Below are 16,505 nucleotides of genomic sequence, written 5' to 3' on the forward strand. Positions count from 1 at the left end.
GCCGATGAATTTGAAACCGTCTACCCTCTCCACCTGCTGGCCGTTTATGTACAGAGGAGGGTGGACTGCCTCCCCGCGCCGGAAGTCAACTATAATTTCCTTTGTCTTAGAGATGTTTAAAAGCAGGTCGTTCTCCTTGCACCATACAGCAAAGCTATCGACTTCAGCTCTATAGGCCGATTCATCCCCGTTCTTAATTAGTCCCACTACTGTTGTGTCATCCGCATATTTAAAAAATCGGACAGAATCAGAGTGGGAGGCACAGTCATTAGTGTATAGACAGTAGAGCAAAGGAGAGAGAACACAGCCCTGGGGGGCCCCGGTGTTCAAGGTCCTGGATCTAGAAAACAAATTACCTACTTTAACCACTTGTTCTCTGTCTGAGAGAAAATCTAGAATAAAATAGCACAGATACTCATCAATTCCGAGCAATTTAAGTTTTTCAAATAATTTAAAAGGCACAATGTGTTAAACGCTGAACTAAAATCAATAAACAAAATTCGTACATAAGTGGCAGAGGCCTCCAGGTGCTGCAGGATGGTGTGTAAACACATAGATACAGATATGGTGTACAGGTAACTGTCTCTCCTCAGAACAGGAGGAAACAGTAGGAGTGGACATTAGAGACTGATCCTGGAGTTTTCGGGCCGATGCCGATTTGTGAGTACGAAAATTCGATATATCGGCCGGTATTGGCACACATCAAACAGTGTCATCTCAGACCATCCATAGTGTTATTCACATTGTCATGACATGCTTTATCAGAAAATGTATCTTAAGAAGATATAATAAAGATTAATGTGTGAAATATTATTTGAAAAACTGACTATTCCAAAGGGGTTCACATACTTTCAAGCAATGTGCAAAACACCCTGCATGGCTTGGCCTAAATCTGCATGGGACTAGTATAAACCACATGTAACTATAGTATAAAACCCATGGGACTAGCATGAACCACATGGAACTAGTATAAACCACATGGAACTAGCATAAACCACATGGGACTAGTATAAACCACATATAACTAGTATAAACCACATATAACTAGTATAAACCACATGGAACTAGCATAAACCACATGGGACTAGTATAAACCACATATAACTAGTATAAACCACATGGGACTAGTATAAACCACATATAACTAGTATAAACCACATGGGACTAGTATAAACCACATGGGACTAGCATAAACCACATGGGACTAATATAAACTAAATGGGACTAGTATAAACCACATGGGACTAACATTAACCACGTGGGACTAACATTAACCACATGTAACTAGTATAAACTAAATGGGACTAGTATAAACCACATGAGACTAACATTAACCACATGGGACTAGCATAAACCACATGGGACTAGCATAAACCACATGGGACTAATATAAAACCCATGGGACTAATATAAAACCCATGGGACTAATATAAAACCCATGGGACTAATATAAAACCCATGGGACTAGTATAAACCACATGGGACTAATATAAAACCCATGGGACTAATATAAAACCCATGGGACTAGTATAAACCACATGTTTAAGTTTAAGTTTAAGTTTAAGTTTATTTGGATCCCCATTAGCCACAGCAGTGCTGGGGCTATTCTTCCTGGGGTCCATAACACATAAAATACAGTTACAGACTTATACACTCACAACATTTACATGTCATACAGACAATTAAAACAACAATAAAAACCCTAATCAAATTCATAATACAATATAAAAATATATACTCCTTATGAATGAATTCATAATACAATACAATAATACCTACTCATAATTAATTCATAATACAATACAGCATAATATACTATTTAGCTTTTACATATAACTAACAAGTAACTAGCATAAACCACATGGGACTAGCATAAACCACATGGGACTAGTATGAACCACATGGAACTAGTATAAACCACATGGGACTAATATAAACCACATGGGACTAGTATAAACCACATGGGACTAACATAAACCACATGGGACTAACATTAACCACATGGGACTAACATTAACCACATGGGACTAGCATAAACCACATGGGACTAGTATAAACCACATGGGACTAACATTAACCACATGGGACTAGCATAAACCACATGGGACTAGTATAAACCACATGGGACTAACATTAACCACATGGGACTAGTATAAACCACATGGGACTAGTATAAACCACATGGAACTAGTATAATCCACATGGGACTAGTATAAACCACATGGGACTAGTATAAACTACATGGGACTAACATTAACTACATATGGGACTAGTATAAACCACATGGGACTAGTATAAACCACATGGGACTAACATTAACTACATATGGGACTAGCATAAACCACATGGGACTAGTATAAACCCCATGGGACTAGTATAAACCACATGTAACTAGTATAAACCACATGGGACTAGTATAACCCACATGGGACTAGCATAAACCACATGGGACTAGTATAAACCACATGGGACTAGTATAAACTACATGGGACTAACATTAACTACATATGGGACTAGTTTAAACCCCATGGGACTAGTATAAACCACATGGAACTAGTATAACTTGGGCATGGCTGTAAAGAGTATTCTATGGTTCCAATGAGCCCGTTTTCATCATATGGGTTGGCCCGTAGTGTAAATGTGTACAGTATATTACCATTATTGCAGCTAGGCTAGTAATAGAAGGACAACAGACCAGTGCTGGAAACAAGGGGACGGATGAAGGAGTAGCATTTATTAGTAGATGACAAAAGAGAACTAAGGACATAATGAACATGCTTTTCTCATACCTTCCTCAGAGCCGTTTGTCGGTCCGTGGCCTTACCCAACGCAAAGCCTGTTGGACACACGGCAGAGGGTAGAAGATACATTAGTGGTCCACCGATATGGGTGGCCGATGGCCAATATGATGGTACATTTTCCCCCCAATAACCCTGTCACTGCCACACAACAGAAGGTTAACCCTTTACTATCACACAACCGACGGCCGCCGGCTGTCGTGTGGCAGTGAAAGGGTTAACCTTCTGTGTGTTGTCGCAGTGAAAGGGTTAACCGTTTTGGTAGTGCGGCAGTGAAAGGGATCATTTAATATTAAAGGGATAATGTCGATTTCTGGCGCCTGCTGGCCGCGAACGTTACTGTCTCAGTGTTTTTAATAACTTTCCAATGAGCCTCTTTGCTCTGTTGCCTCCGTGTGGAGGGCTCTACATACTACATAGGGCTCTACATACTACATACATACTACATAGGGCTCTACATACTACATACATACTACATAGGGCTCTACATACTACATAGGGCTCTACATACTACATAGGGCTCTATATACTACATAGGGCTCTACATACTACATAGGGCTCTACATACTACATAGGGCTGTACATACTACATAGGGCTCTACATACTACATACATACTACATAGGGCTCTACATACTACATAGGGCTCTACATACTACATACATACTACATAGGGCTCTACATACTACATAGGGCTGTACATACTACATAGGGCTCTACATACTACATAGGGCTCTACATACTACATAGGGCTCTACATACTACATAGGGCTCTACATACTACATAGGGCTCTACATACTACATAGGGCTCTAAATACTACATAGGGCTCTACATACTACATAGGGCTCTACATACTACATAGGGCTCTACATACTACATAGGGCTCTACATACTACATAGGGCTCTAAATACTACATAGGGCTCTACATACTACATAGGGCTCTACATACTACATAGGGCTCTACATACGGCTCTACATACTACATAGGGCTCTACATACTACATAGGGCTCTACATACTACATAGGGCTCTAAATACTACATAGGGCTCTACATAGGGCTCTACATACTACATAGGGCTCTACCTACTACATAGGGCTCTACATACTACATACATACTACATAGGGCTCTACATACTACATATGGCTCTACATACTACATACATACTACATAGGGCTGTACATACTACATAGGGCTGTACATACTACATAGGGCTCTACATACTACATAGGGCTGTACATACTACATACATACTACATAGGGCTCTACATACTACATACACACTACATAGGGCTCTACATACTACATATGGCTCTACATACTACATACATACTACATAGGGCTGTACATACTACATAGGGCTCTACATACTACATAGGGCTCTACATACTACATAGGGCTCTACATACTACATAGGGCTCTACATACGGCTCTACATAGGGCTCTACATACTACATAGGGCTCTACATACTACATACGGCTCTACATACTACATAGGGCTCTACATACTACATAGGGCTCTACATACTACATAGGGCTCTACATACTACATACATACTACATAGGGCTCTACATACTACATAGGGCTCTACCTACTACATAGGGCTCTACATACTACATACATACTACATAGGGCTCTACATACTACATAGGGCTCTACATACTACATACATACTACATAGGGCTGTACATACTACATAGGGCTCTACATACTACATAGGGCTGTACATACTACATAGGGCTGTACATACTACATAGGGCTCTACATACTACATAGGGCTCTACATACTACATAGGGCTCTACATACTACATAGGGCTCTACATACTACATAGGGCTCTACATACTACATACATACTACATAGGGCTGTACATACTACATAGGGCTCTACATACTACATACATACTACATAGGGCTGTACATACTACATAGGGCTCTACATACTACATAGGGCTCTACATACTACATAGGGCTCTACATACTACATAGGGCTCTACATACTACATAGGGCTCTACATACGGCTCTACATACTACATAGGGCTCTACATACTACATAGGGCTATACCTACTACATACATACTACATAGGGCTCTACATACTACATATGGCTCTACATACTACATACATACTACATAGGGCTCTACATACTACATAGGGCTCTACATACTACATAGGGCTCTACATACTACATACATACTACATAGGGCTCTACATACTACATACATACTACATATGGCTCTACATACTACATAGGGCTCTACATACTACATACATACTACATAGGGCTCTACATACTACACATACTACATAGGGCTCTACATACTACACATACTACATAGGGCTCTACATACTACATACATACTACATAGGGCTCTACATACTACATAGGGCTCTACATACTACATATGGCTCTACATACTACATACATACTACATAGGGCTCTACATACTACATACATACTACATAGGGCTCTACATACTACATAGGGCTCTACATACTACATAGGGCTCTACATACTACATAGGGCTCTACATACTACATAGGGCTCTACATACTACATAGGGCTCTACATACTACACATACTACATAGGGCTCTACATACTACATAGGGCTCTACATACTACATAGGGCTCTACATACTACATAGGGATGTACCGAATAGTTCGAAGCTTCGAAGCTTCATTCATAACGTTGACATTCGAATTCTAAATCAACATTTGTTTATGCGTCTTTTCATTCTGTTTAAACAAAATGGGGTTTTCCTTCACAGTTGCAGATACAGATTAGGCTACACTAATATTATAGTATTATACTATTATAGTATATGACTCGTCGTAAACATTTTAATAAAACATTTATCATGAAAGATGTAGCCGCTTGGCGCTCCATCAAGACGTCACCATCACTTTCGTACCAACCGTGCCCTTATTGGATTATTTATGTGGACGAAACTGACGAGTTATATTCATTAAAGAAAGTTGATTTAATAAACAAAAAGACTAATTTAAATCAGATTAATCACTTTATTAAAGGGGACATGCATTGCTATTCCTTGCACTATTTGGGCAACTTTACACAATTCCTGTGAGTCTATGGAAGACATCTGTAAGGTTTTTTTCAAACAAATTCATTGTTTTATATTTCTAACTAGTACTCAAAAGCATAATTTTCCAGCCTCAGGATTTCAGGCTGTTATTGGATGGGCTCCGCCCATAAGCGATTTGAGTGACAGTCACCCACACAGTGTGATACATACGAGAGAGAGCGAGAGAGAGAACGAGCAAGCGAGAGAGAGAGAGGGAGAGAGGCGTCCCCGACACACACGCAGTCAAGTTTGTGTGTAAATGCTCCGACGAGGGAGAGAGAGAGGAGAGATGCGTCCCCGACACACACGCAGTCAAGTTTGTGTGTAAATGCTCAGACGAGGTAGAGAGATGGCGCACACACATTTACACACACTTCTGCACAGTCCCGCCGGTCCCTCTCCCTCTCGTTCTCTGCCTCTCTGTCAAAACCCGTTTGAGGAAGTGTCGGGTTACACTATGCCAGGGGTCGGCAATAGGCGGTCCGCGGACCGACATTGGCCCGCCAGCAATAATTTCTGGCCCATCAGATTATTTTGAGAATATAATATTTATTTTACGCGCGGGAAATATTCACTCGGGACGCCAGGGTGTCTTTTATTGTGAAGCTGCATCTATCTACCGGTAGTCATCAAAAGCATGTCTGACACTATAGCCAATTGAAATGCTAGAAATGGTCACGTGGACTGGGAGAACCAATGGAATAGTCCCACCGGGCCGCGTGTATATTTCCCTAACGCACTTTCACTTCCGCGTTCGAGATGCGAGCGAGTAACAAAATGTGTTAAAAAAAAATAAAAACATCTTTGGATAGCTTCTTTGCAACGGGGAAATATAACGCTTCAAAAAGACTAATTTAAATCAGATTAATCACTTTATTAAAGGGGACATGCATTGCTATTCCTTGCACTATTTGGGCAACTTTACACAATTCCTGTGAGTCTATGGAAGACATCTGTAAGGTTTTTTTCAAACAAATTCATTGTTTTATATTTCTAATGAAGTACTCAAAAGCATAATTTTCCAGCCTCAGGATTTCAGGCTGTTATTGGATGGGCTCCGCCCATAAGCGATTTGAGTGACAGTCACCCACACAGTGTGATACATACGAGAGAGAGCGAGAGAGAGAACGAGCAAGCGAGAGAGAGAGAGGGAGAGAGGCGTCCCCGACACACACGCAGTCAAGTTTGTGTGTAAATGCTCCGACGAGGGAGAGAGAGAGGAGAGATGCGTCCCCGACACACACGCAGTCAAGTTTGTGTGTAAATGCTCAGACGAGGTAGAGAGATGGCGCACACACATTTACACACACTTCTGCACAGTCCCGCCGGTCCCTCTCCCTCTCGTTCTCTGCCTCTCTGTCAAAACCCGTTTGAGGAAGTGTCGGGTTACACTATGCCAGGGGTCGGCAATAGGCGGTCCGCGGACCGACATTGGCCCGCCAGCAATAATTTCTGGCCCATCAGATTATTTTGAGAATATAATATTTATTTTACGCGCGGGAAATATTCACTCGGGACGCCAGGGTGTCTTTTATTGTGAAGCTGCATCTATCTACCGGTAGTCATCAAAAGCATGTCTGACACTATAGCCAATTGAAATGCTAGAAATGGTCACGTGGACTGGGAGAACCAATGGAATAGTCCCACCGGGCCGCGTGTATATTTCCCTAACGCACTTTCACTTCCGCGTTCGAGATGCGAGCGAGTAACAAAATGTGTTAAAAAAAAATAAAAACATCTTTGGATAGCTTCTTTGCAACGGGGAAATATAACGCTTCTTTTAATAAACAGGAGCCATACTTAAAATACGGGTTTATCGCAACAGGTCGGTGATTCTTGCGTGCCGAGCCGACGTCCTCTCTGCATAATATGTGGCGACAACAACAACAACAGCGAGGCAATGATGACAGCTGTGTTCAAGTTGGCAGATAAAGTAGCTGCATTCAACGCCAATCTGGAATTGGAGGGCGGCGAGTGGATATTGGACATGTTTCAAACATTAGCAGGGATTTTGGAGGACTTAACAACAAACAAGGTATGGTGAGTCGTGTTTTCATGCATTCTGGTTCATCACCCGCCGCGGTGATCTGCAACAGCTGATCTGCTGTTCATGAATGAATGAATGAATGAAAACTTTATTTAACAGATTGCAGAATGGGTACAATACAGTACGGCGCAATACACACAATTGTTCAGGGGATGCAGACCAGAGAAAAACGTTTGTCTTGTTTACATCAGGGTCCGCCATTTGCGAGTGCTCGCTTATGCCTGTTTTTTACTGTTGTGAAGCACTGTGAACGGCAACCTCTGTATGAAAAGTGCTATACAAATAAAGTTATTATTATTATTATTAAGTGTATGCACCCCGCCGCGGTGCTGCATTTTTCACTATCAGTATATTAAATTAGCCATTGTTTTTTATCCTGGCCCGCCAAGCAAAGGCTTGGGGAAAATCTGGCCCGTGGCCAGACCTAATTGCCGACCCCCGCACTATGCGCTACAACCATAGGGCGTTACTGCAAATCAGTACCTTATTCACGTCAGCAATATCGTCAAATCAGAACGGCTTAGGGAAGATCTCGTGAACTCGAGACTAGACTGATGAGTCAATATGATCATTAACGACACAGACCACATTGATATAATCCCCAATTGCTAGGATACAATGCTAAACACTGGAAAAGGCCATTTATAATGCATGGGACCTTTAAAATTGAGGATTTTTTCCCCTTGAAAAATGGAATTGCTTTTTTATTTGTATGATGACGTCATAAAATATGACGACAGACATTCAAAGCTTCATTCGAAAACTTCAATAGAAGCTTCGAATGTAAAAAGAATTACATTCGGTACAGCTCTATCCGTGTGCTTTCTTTTTAAGTGTGTATCACCAGACCCTTTGACTAAGGCGCCGTGTCCACAGAAAGCGTTTTTTTCAAGGCGGATCGCTTTGGATAAAAATATGAATATGAATTCCAAAGCACAGGGAGCGCTTATTGTTGCAGCATCTGCGTTATAGGTCGTATATACCTTAGGTCGTATATTACTGGGTTGTCAGACACCGCAGTCAGCCTCTCCTCTGCCATGTTTGTTGATCTTTTTAGTCCCTTGATTTTCTTTGGTCGGTCAAAAAAAAGGGACATTGATGAGCGGCACTCCTCTCCAAAATGTTCAAGTCAAGTCAAGTCAGAGGAGCGTTCCTACCATCGAAATGAATGACAGAAAGGCGCTGGCATCTTAACAAACGCTTTCTGTGGACACTAAGTGTGTCTCAACAGACCCTTTGAGGCTAGAGCAGATAACTGAACGAGCTGGTCTCACCAGGCCCTTTGAGGCTGTTAAATCAACAAATGTATAAATAAAAGAATCAATTGACATCCGTGGGCTATAGTTGGTTGGTCCATAAAAGTGTTCCCACCCTCTAACGGCCACAGCTTTCATCCTAGGAGGCTGACATTTGGCATAGAGGTCAAGTAAGTGTGTGTGTGTGTTAGGGCTGAGCCCAAACGTTCGAACATTCGTTCGTTATGTTGGCATTAGAATTCTAAATCAATATTCAAATTTGTTATACATTTTTTGTATTCATTCTGTTTAAACCAATGGGGTTTTTCTTTAAAAGTTTAAAAGTTTATTTAATAAAAATAAAAAAAATACTAATTTAATCAGACCAATCACTTTATTCAAATTGAGGATTTAGTTTGAGGATATAAAAAAAATATATATATTGAAGTTTATTTGTAAAAAAAAAAATTAAATTTAAAACGAAGGTTCGAACGTCCTTTCGAAAAACCCTGACGAAGTTCGAATCCCAAAAACAGGCTTCGGGGACAGCCTTAGTGTGTGTGTGTGCCAAATACAGTGATAGTTTTCTGGATGGATTCTCACCTGCAGCTCCGTTACCGTTTCCCACGGCAACCAGAGCACTCATGGATCTCTTCCTGCCGTCCTTACCGGTCATGTTGAACACAGCTTTCACCTGGAGAAAACAAAATCACTAAATAAACAACAACAACAAAACACAAGTTCCTGCCCTGCTTGGCCATCGTGCTGAACACACTCAGTTTGAAGACAGTAGATTCACTTGGTGCGTCTGATTGAATGGATGCTGTTTTTGCTTGGATGTCAACTTGATCATACTATTCACCCGGTAAATTAAAACAACTATTATATCACCGTGTGTGAGACAGAGAGAGAGAGCGAGAGCGAGAGCGAGAGCGAGAGCGAGAGAGAGAGAGAGGAGAGAGAGAGAGAGAGAGAGAGAGAGAGAGAGAGAGAGAGAGAGAGAGAGAGAGAGAGAGAGAGAGAGAGAGAGAGAAAGAGACTGAGAAACAGAGAGAAAGTGAGTAAGATAATGAGAAACAGAGAGAGAGAGAGAGAGAAATAGAGTGAGTAAGATAATGAGAAACAGAGAGAGAGAGAAATAGAGTAAGATAATGAGAAACAGAGAGAGAGAAGAGTGAGTAAGAGAATGAGAAACAGAGAGAGAGAGAGAAATAGAGTAAGAGAATGAGAACAGAGAGAGAGAGAAGAGTGAGTAAGAGAATGAGAAACAGAGAGAGAGAAATAGAGTAAGAGAATGAGAAACAGAGAGAGAGATAGAAATAGAGTGAGTAAGAGAATGAGAGAGAGAGAGAGAGAGAGAGAGAGAGAGAGAGAGAGAGAGAGAGAGAGAGAGAGAGAGAGAGAGAGATACTTTGATTTGATATTCTTTATTAAAACATCTCAACAAAAAAAGGCCAGTAGACTCACGGCATCTTCATAAAACCAACACACACACTCACACGCCAGCACAAACTCCAACACTTTCCTTCAGCACACATAAATACACTTGACAGTCAAATGCATATGGGGGAATGTTTATAAAACAAATATAGATCCTATTATTAACACTTTGATTGCCCAAGGTTAAATTCATGATATACCATCCCTTGCCAGCTCTATTTAACATGGAGAAGTTCCCCTTCTTTGCAGGGCTATAACTTTTTAAATTATATTGCTAGATTGCCATTATTAGGGCCCATTCAATGTCCTATATGTATTGTTCATGGTGTAGCAACGTTAAACTTTTTCATTCACATATTCATACTAAAATATGGTCTAAAGTATAAGTATGTTTTCATCTCTTTCTGCAGCTTTCTCCAGAACGTGATTTATAGCCCCAAATGCATTATATTGATGATCAAATACAGTTTGGTAGGAATCTGTGCAAGATCAAAAATTTCAACTGGACGTACTTCTAGAATTTACTACACGTCATCTGATGTTGACCGGATGGGCGAGGGGGCGTTTATAATTCCGTGGGCAACGTTATACCATTCATCTAATGTGGGTCATATGTTCATCATAGCAGTTTATATCGAACACGGTAATACTACACGCTAAAACTCACCCCAGTCTCCTCGGGCCGTTGGGCGATCAGCGTGGAGTAGACAGTTTTCGATTATGCCCGATCTATTTCCAGGTTGTATAATAGTATACGTCCAAATCATGTTGTTTTTTCGAGTTATTTCCACCGATCGATGTTCACTGTGTGAAGACAGAGTCTCTCTAACATTAGCGAGTGCCCGGACCCCATATGGAGTGAGTCCTGCCGGTTCAAAGGTTGATATCCGGTTTCGATCTGCCGATCGGCCACCAGATGGCGCTCTTGAACCGCTAGAGGGTTGAGAGGAGATCAGCACTGTGTGTCAAGGCTCCGGAACGGAAATATGATTTCGATCACAGATTTTTTAAATATTGATATCAAAGACGAGTTACGGCGTCCTCGGCAACTTGAGCATGGCGGGGAATGACGAGTTCCGGCGTTTTCGGCAGTTAAAGTGTTAAACTACAGAAAAGAGCTATTAGAATAATAAACAAAGCTAGTTACCTTGAATCGACAAATCCATTATTCATAAAGTCCTGCACATAAAAATAGATATGGTGTATAAAAACCTTGGAAATAATTTTTCGTGCTAAGAGTAAAAGCCTACCAGTTTGTATTCAATGTCTCTTTCAACCAAGAAAAGGAAAGTATAATTTAAGAGGGTTGTGTATTCTTAAAACATGTAAAAAGGTAAGAACTAATGTAAAAGCTAGATGTGTTTACATTTTGGGAGTTAAATTATGGAATAGCCTTACGGGTTGAAGTTGTGTACTTCTCAGGGGAGATTTAAAAAAGCCTTAAAGGATAAAATAATTCAGGAGTACAGTTTTGAGTAAAACATCAACCATTTGTTTTTTTCTTAAAAAATATATATATATCTTGCAGCATATTTTAAGTTTTTCTCTTATAATATATTTCGTTTTTAAGAATTTGTAAAGGGGGCAGCTAGGTGGTGTAGTGGGCAAGGCGCTCGCCATCAACACTGGAGACGCTGGGTTCCAATCCAGCTCTCGGCGTTGCCATCAGCTTGGCTGGTCGTTCATACTAACACAATTGGCAGTGTTAGGGGTGGGAAAGCTGACTGCCAGGCTGGCTGCCGGCTGGCTGCACATGCGTCGGAGGAAAGCATGTGACAGTCTCCGGCCTCCCGGACCAACAGTATGGGGGAGTGCGCAACAACCAGGAAGGGGGTTGGGAATTGGCATAACGACTAAACAGTGGGATGGGGGAAAAATCGGAAAAAGGAGGGGGGGGGGGGGGGGGGGGGGGGGGGGAAGATAATAAATAAAAAAAAAATTTAAATTAAAGGATAGGCAAAAATAAGCATGTGCTTCAGCCTATTCCTTTTTTTCGGTGGTTGATTTTGGATTTTGTGTGTGAGCTTGCCTTATTATGTACATTTGTGATTTTCTATATATATATTTTTTTGATGTGCAAGTCCACACAGGTGTTTTTGATTTGTCTGTAAATAAGGCCGTAAAATAAGAAACGTCATTCATTCATTCATATGCTCAGCCCCTCCTCCCCCATAGTACATAGTGCATTCCCCAGGCATTCATCAACGCACCAACATCATGTCTCAGTGAAAAATACATGAACTCCAACCTAAGGTGTGCAGAGATCATACCCATCAACATAGGCACTGATTCCGTAGGACCAACGCCCCTGATCCTATTCCTGCGGGTTAGCCAAATGGCTAACTTAGCCTGGCCATATATAAAGTTCAGTGAATACACTCACAGCCTTATTACGTAATGAATACGTATGCCCGAGGATGAAACTCCCCACACAGAAAATCTCCCCCAGTTTCACACACAACCCCTTGAGGAAACACAACACATTGTTGACTCTTTGGCATTGTAGGAAAACATGGGTAATGGTTTCAGACCATCCGCAAAAGGGGCAACCTGGAGCTATATACAGTATATCACGATTCCCTTGAATGTATGATTGGCCAAATTAAAATACAGCTGTGGACAGCAGATACACTGAATAACTGAGTCATCAGTCTAAAGATGAGTTAAAGTGTGTGCTACCAGAGTTCTGGGTCGTCAAGAGGAAGATATGGTTAAGTCTAGAGGTCAGTGACAATAAAGACAAGGCCATTCATACCCTCCCATCTCTGCCTTCATGTGAGAGCGCTCTTCTGCAGTGAAAACACCCCCCATCTAAGCAGAACGGGCCTCATTAACCAAGCAAAATACAGCACTTTGTACAGAGCTTTTTAAATACACACTACCACACCCATTCCAATTAAAATGTTATTATAATGAGTCCTAGTGTATAAACAGTTGCATATTTAGTTTTGAAGTTAAGTTGTGGAACAGTAGAACCCCCTCGAAAGGGGTTCTGTATTTGAACTGCAACCTCTGTATGAAAAGTGCTATACAAATAAAGTTATTATTATTATTATTATTATTATTATTATTGTTGGAGTCATAATGTCACTCATTCAGCATGAGTCAGACCCACCAGGACTTCAGGATTATTTCAACCCCAAAAAGCTTGATGTTTTCTGTGTGTCTCTCTCTCTCCTCCCTCTCTCTCTCTCTCTCTCTCTCTCTCTCTCTCTCTCTCTCTCTCTCCTCCCTCTCTCTCTCTCTCCTCCATCTCTCTCTCTCTCCTCCCTATCCCTCTCTCTCTCTGTTTGTGTGTGTCTTTGTAGATTCAAGGAACTATCTTGCTGTGTGTGTGTCTGTGCAATGCATGTGTGTGTGTGTGTCTGTCTAATCTTACCGCAGCCGATCGATCAATAAAAGCCTCTGGTCAAGCATGAGGTGGTACCACACACACACCCACACCCACACCAACACTAGGGATGGGTACTGTTCACATTTGAACCTATACGGTACCGGGTACCTGTGAATCGATACCGGTACCCAACGGTACCTTTTTTCTGTACTTTAGTCTCTAAAAATGTAATCTACCTACCTCAGTTGTGAACAATTAAATCCAAACTTCAAATAACCACACTTTCGACCGTTTTCGGCTTGCCATTGCCCCGACTGCTTTGTTGTTGAATCAAGTCAAATCCGAAGGATTTGGGGTGCTTTTTCAATGTATGTGATGTATAGATTGGGGGGAGATGATCACAGCTAAAACGGTGAGATCGAAATGTGCATGGAAGACGGTGATAGAAGAAGTGGTTCAGAGGCAGTAGCCAGCAGAATGTTTAGCAGCCAGCCGAATGTTTTGCATTCCTTGCAAGAACAAATTGATAAGAGCGAGTGTACTGTAGGCCCAGAGCAGGAGGGAGAGAGGTTCATCTTAATGAAAGTTTAATGGTGTTAAAGGTTATGCAGTTGTCATGACAGCACGTCGCATGACAACCAGAAGGCGGGCCGTCGTTGCTACGGCGAAGATCTATAAGTCGAACGGTGTTTCCGGGTGTAGGGCAGACTAGAATCTGACCAAGAGCGAGTAGGACTGAGATCACACAGAAGACACTCTCTTATCTCATTGAGAGGGGGGGGGAGGAAGAATGCCACATCATCATTAGCTTCGGCTAACATGAGGAGGGTTAGGCTAAAGACCAGGCCTGAACACTATTGGACTGAATAACAAAAGGACGATAGACGAACACACCGAAAGATCATTAGAATAGACTCTTCAAGGACAATACAATCTGTTAACATCTGAGCTGAGGTTTCTGTTTATCAAATAAAACCACGCTTTTCCTTGGAAGGTATTTCACGTTGTCGAAGTGTCGAATTCTTACGGAGGTGGAGAATTATTATGGTTTGCGGATTGTACTAACGGGGAGAGATAAGGATCTTATCAGCCAGTGTCCGAGACGTCAGGACCATTAAAATGACACAACGCAGAGGAATTGGATGGAGAGCCAAACAGACGAAGACGTGATACTGGCCAGTTTGATCAGGATCTAACACTAGGTAAGCGTATATTGTGCGTGTGAACGTTGCCATGAAAAGAAAAAAGTTTAAAATAATAAAAGAAAATTTACAAACTTACCGACGTGTTTCGGTAAGTACCTTTAAAAGTACAGAATTCGGTACCCACACCCACACTCTCTTGAATCTACTCTGACAGAAACATGTTGACACACAAACACACTATCTTACCATCATAACCACAGCACACTGTCAATCTCTCACGAGAGAAACAGAGAGAGCGAGAGACACACAGAGAGAGACAGAGGAGAGAAAGAGACAGAGAGAGATATAGAGAGAGACACAGAGAGAGACAGAGAGAGACAGACATATAGAGAGAGAGACATAGAGAGAGACAGACACACACACAAAGAGATACAGAGAGAGACAGAGGAGACAAAGAGAATGAGAGACATAGAGAGAGACAGAAATACAGAGAGAGATAGACAGAAAGAGAGAGACATAGAGAGACATAGATACAGGAGAGATAGACATATATAGAGAGACAGAGAGAGACAGAGAGAAAGATAGAAAGAGACAGAGCGAGACATATAGAGAGACATAGAGAGAGATAGAGATAGAGACAGACAAAGAGAGAGACAGAGAGATAGACATAGAGAGATATACATATAGAGAGACAGAGAGAGAGAGACAGAGAGATAGACAGATAGAGACATAGAGAGAGACATAAAGAGAGATACAGAAAGGGACACAGAGACGGACATAGAGAGATACATAGAGAGAGATCGACAGAGACAGAATGAGAGAGAGAGACAGAGGGATGCAGATAGACAGAGAGAGAGACATAGAGAGATACAGAGAGACATAAAAAGAGAGAGACAAAGAGAGAGACACAACGAGAGACAGAGAGATACAGAGAGCGACAGCGAGACAGAGGGACGCAGAGAGACAGAGAGAGAAATAGAGAGACATAGAGAGAGCGACAGCGAGAGACATAACGAGAGACAGAGATAGACATAAAGAGAGAGACAGAGAGAGAGACAATGAGAGACAGAACGAGAGACAGAGAGAGCGAGATATTGACAGTGTGTTGTGGTTATGATGGTAAGATAGTGTGTTTGTGTCAACATGTTTCTGTCAGAGTAGATTCAAGAGAGAGAGTGTGTGTGTTTGTAGTACCACCTCATGCTTGACCAGAGGCTGTTATTGACACACACACACACGCACACGCACACGCACACGCACACACACACACACACACACGGAGAGAGAGAGTCCTTCCCTGTCTGCACCACCACCCCCTACCCCCGGCTAAGTGATTTATCAACTGCAGTATTGACTGGGACCACCAGGGGGCAGTGTTGATACACTACAGACACGAGGAGGGAGACGTGGAGAGAGGGG

The 16,505-nt window shown here is 41.7% G+C and overlaps 1 protein-coding gene across 1 annotated transcript in view; it reads right to left on the reverse strand.

Moving 5' to 3' along the window:
* Nucleotides 1-16,505, reverse strand: part of mrps5 (mitochondrial ribosomal protein S5) — a 119,033-nt gene that overhangs the window by 25,078 nt on the left and 77,450 nt on the right. The window contains exons 7-8 of the mRNA XM_084321064.1: nucleotides 9,771-9,861; nucleotides 2,790-2,836 (exon numbers count right to left, since the gene is read on the reverse strand). Coding sequence (XP_084177190.1) covers nucleotides 2,790-2,836; nucleotides 9,771-9,861 — 138 coding nt within the window. The remainder of the gene's footprint in view (nucleotides 1-2,789; nucleotides 2,837-9,770; nucleotides 9,862-16,505) is intronic.

The sequence above is a fragment of the Notolepis coatsorum genome (assembly GCF_963971535.1).
Source record: "Notolepis coatsorum genome assembly, chromosome: 9".
NCBI classification, from domain to species: domain Eukaryota; kingdom Metazoa; phylum Chordata; class Actinopteri; order Aulopiformes; family Paralepididae; genus Notolepis; species Notolepis coatsorum.